Source organism: Scyliorhinus canicula, chromosome 1, assembly GCF_902713615.1.
Source record: "Scyliorhinus canicula chromosome 1, sScyCan1.1, whole genome shotgun sequence".
Taxonomy (NCBI): Eukaryota; Metazoa; Chordata; class Chondrichthyes; order Carcharhiniformes; family Scyliorhinidae; genus Scyliorhinus; species Scyliorhinus canicula.
In genome coordinates this window covers 87,168,784-87,172,297 of record NC_052146.1, presented here as the reverse complement: position 1 = coordinate 87,172,297, position 3,514 = coordinate 87,168,784, and the positions used below count along the sequence as shown (strand labels likewise).

General features: G+C 46.2%; 1 protein-coding gene across 1 annotated transcript; it reads right to left on the bottom strand.

Moving 5' to 3' along the window:
* Positions 1 to 872: 872 nt before the first annotated feature.
* LOC119964817 (transcription factor SOX-11-like) lies at positions 873 to 2,654 on the bottom strand. Its single transcript, XM_038794847.1, has one exon. The coding sequence runs from the start codon at positions 2,544 to 2,546 to the stop codon at positions 1,515 to 1,517; it is 1,032 nt and encodes a 343-aa protein (XP_038650775.1). The 5' UTR covers positions 2,547 to 2,654; the 3' UTR covers positions 873 to 1,514.
* Positions 2,655 to 3,514: the final 860 nt, after the last annotated feature.

Here is a 3,514-nt window from a genome sequence, read left to right as displayed (position 1 = left end):
AATGATTTAACGAGTGGAGTAATAATGGGGGGCATTGAACATTTTCAGTACCACAAAACTGTACTGGATTTTACACTGTGCATAATGCAGGAAATTATACTTCCTTTAGTAAGACCTCCCTGTAAACCTTTAATTTAGAATCCAATGTGAATGCTTGACGACCAACACAGAGTCAGACACGACAAAACCTGAGGGAATGCTATGGCGTTCGGCACCATTGCCTCCAAAGCAAGCTTAACCATAAAAGCTCAGAGAAACCCTGAAGGTGGCAATCCCATTCTCTGGATTCTATAGTCCTGAGCGGTAAGAAGCTGAGACTAATCATAGGGTTTCAAATTCACAGTAGTTTTGTATAATGATCTAAAGCCCATTGAGACGAACTGCCAGACTACAGTACATAATGTTCGTCTCTAAACTGAATACAGAAAGCTACGTTGTGTGTCAATCAACTCCTAGCAATCACAATTCTTCGACTTCAGAATGCCACGAAGATTTATTGAGGTACTGATAGACCACAGCGTGATAGTTTAGTTTCTTCAGAATCATCCCTGTCATAATAGATACACTGTAATAAATTGGCACAATAAAACTCTATTTCTTCCTCAACTTCATCTAGGTATTCACTAAACGTTCCACATTAATTGTATCCATATTGTAATATCCTTACAACCCAGCTCATGTAAATCCGCAAACCATTTAGACACATTTTAAACAAGATATATCAGTCCTGCACATTTTCGTTTTGTAACCAGCTCGTCTCAATACATAACAAAAAAATCAGTTTATCATCAATACTTTATTAGTTGCTTTCTAAACAGGCTAACGGCAAGGCCAACACTATAAAAGCCCTTCAACCCCCCCCCCCCCCCCCCCATTTGTAAATTCACATTTGATCTGGATCGAGGGCGGCGCGCCCCCAAATGAATCTACTTGTGTAGCGTAAACGGTCTAAAACCAGCAACATGACACTAACTCGTAAAACTAGAACCACAATGAGTTATTATCGCTCTTTTCCATAATCACTGCACAAACCACATGATACTACAGCTGTAACCTTGTTATCCTAAACTTATTTTTTTTCAGCCCAACGAGGATAAACATTTCTGGGGTCACCTATTCCTTCAGTTCCTTATAAACCTTTTTATTGACCGATTTATTATTTCGCCCCAGCCCCTTCAGATTCTAAATTGGGATTTTGTTTAACTCCCCCACCCACCCACCAGTCACATTCAATAATATTCTCTGCTCCCTTTTCATCAATCACTAAAATTAGGAAATTCTTCACTTCCATTGACTAATTGTGCTCGTCATCATCAGTGACAACCAGTAATGCCGTTTCTCTAAAGCACCCTGATAAGATCAACTCCCACTTGCCAGAGGAAAGGTTGATTATAAGAGGAGGGAGCCTCGCTTCCCCCAAGATAAGATTTGCATCCAATATATTCGAGTCGGTCCATCCTTTGTAATCTAAAATATCCCTCGGAGGAGATGCATTTCCCCGGGAACCGCTATTTCTAATAGGAAATGTTGGATTCAATCTCCAGCCAGTCTCCTGAGATCATTTTCCGCACCTCCGGGGTGCCGTAATCTGGGAATTCGAAGTGGGAGACGGGGCTGGAGCCGCTGGTCAGTGGGTCAATGTCCTTGTCCAGTGATAGGTTCCCCGCTCCGGCCGCGCTCAGCTCCAGTAGCTCAGCGCCGGCCGCCACATTCAAACTCAAGTCGAAAAGTAAGAGTTCATGGTCAGATTCCTCCGGGGGTCTCCCCGGGATCGAGCGGGTGGACATGGAGACAGCGGCCGTCAGCTGGGCGCTTCGTTTAGGGTCGGGGGAAGGCAGCCTGGTGTCCTTGCTGGAATAACCCGAGACATCCGTGCAGGAGCCGTCACTGTCATTGCAATCCGGATTGTAAGGACTGGCTGGCTCTGGCTCCGGCTCCGACTCGGACTGCGAGTCCGCACACTCCGCCACTCTCACTATCTTCGCTTTCTTCGCCTTGGACCTCTCCAGGTGCAGTTTCGCCTTCTGAGGTCGGCTGTGCTTCTTGAAAGATTTCACCTCCTTTCTGCAGCTTTTCTCCTCGGCTCCTGCTCCGGACTCCGACCTGATTTTCTTTCTGGGTCTGTATTTGTAATCGGGATAATCTGCCATATGCTTCAGCCTCAGGCGCTCCGCCTCTCTGATGAACGGGGTCTTTTCATTGTCCTTCAGCATTTTCCACTTCTTCCCCAGGCGCTTGGAAATCTCGGCGTTGTGCATATCGGGGACTTGCTCCATGATCTTTTTCCTCTCGATCTGCGACCAGACCATGAAAGCGTTCATGGGCCTTTTGATGTGGCCGGTGGGGGTTTTGCACCAGTCTGGGTTGCAGCTCGCCTCCTCCTCGGCTTTGACAGAGGCACTGGTCCAGGGAGCTTCCCCACAATGAGCGGAGAAGCCTGGATTGGGGCTGGAAGCTGCGCTCATATCACTGATGCCGCTATCTGCCGCCTCCCTACAGCTCTTGCTGCTGGTTTTACTTTCCGAACTCTTTGTCTGTTGCACCATTTTTTGTTGTAAAGGGGAGAACAAAATCCTGCAACTTTTAAAAATAATAAATGTTCTGTATAAAATCCCCTTTATTGCAGCAGCGAAACCTCAGTTCAGCTGCTCGCAGCTCATCCCCTCATCAATTTCTGCGTCAATTTCTGTCTCCACATCGCGGCCGCGCGGGATGGATACAATTTCACTGATTGACATTTCCACAGCCAATCACAACGCCCCGTGTCCACCACTCACAGCACAGAGGCGTGGCTTCGCCCTGGTTCAATGACATCACTCCCACATCCACCCAATCAGAGCTCGCTAACTGAACGCTCCACATTGGCGGACTCATCCGGACTGAATCAATGAATGGGTCATTTGTGTAAAATATACGGCCAAAAAATAACAACAATAAATAACACTGGGCCCTGACCATTTCAATTGGATCAAAGGTGAAAGGAAAGGTGGGACTAGGCACCCTCGAATGTCACCAAGACTGCCCCCTGAATCTGAGAGGGCCAATCAGTGTTACACACAATTCAAATAAACTCTTACATTTATGCAGCACCTTCCACCATACTGGGACATCCCAATGAAGTACTCTTCGACTGCACTCATTGTCGCAATGTAGCAAACACGGCACCCTGTTGGCTCACAGCAAGACTCCACTAACAACAACACGGTGATGACCAGATGATCTTTTTTATGATGTTGTTTGAGGGCAGAGTATTGATCCCAGGACATTTTAGAAAATTCATCTGATCATCTGCAAAATAGTGTTCCAGAGAATTATTTGATCCACCAGCAAGGGTTGATAGCACCCTTTGGACAAAGGGCCGTCTAGACTCGAAACGTTAGATCTTTTTTCTCCATACAGATGCTGCCAGGCCTGCTGAGATTTTCCAGCATTTTCTCTTTTGGTTTCAGATTTCAACATCTGCTGTAATTTGCTTTTATCCAGGGTGGATAGCACATTCGTTTCACATCTCAAC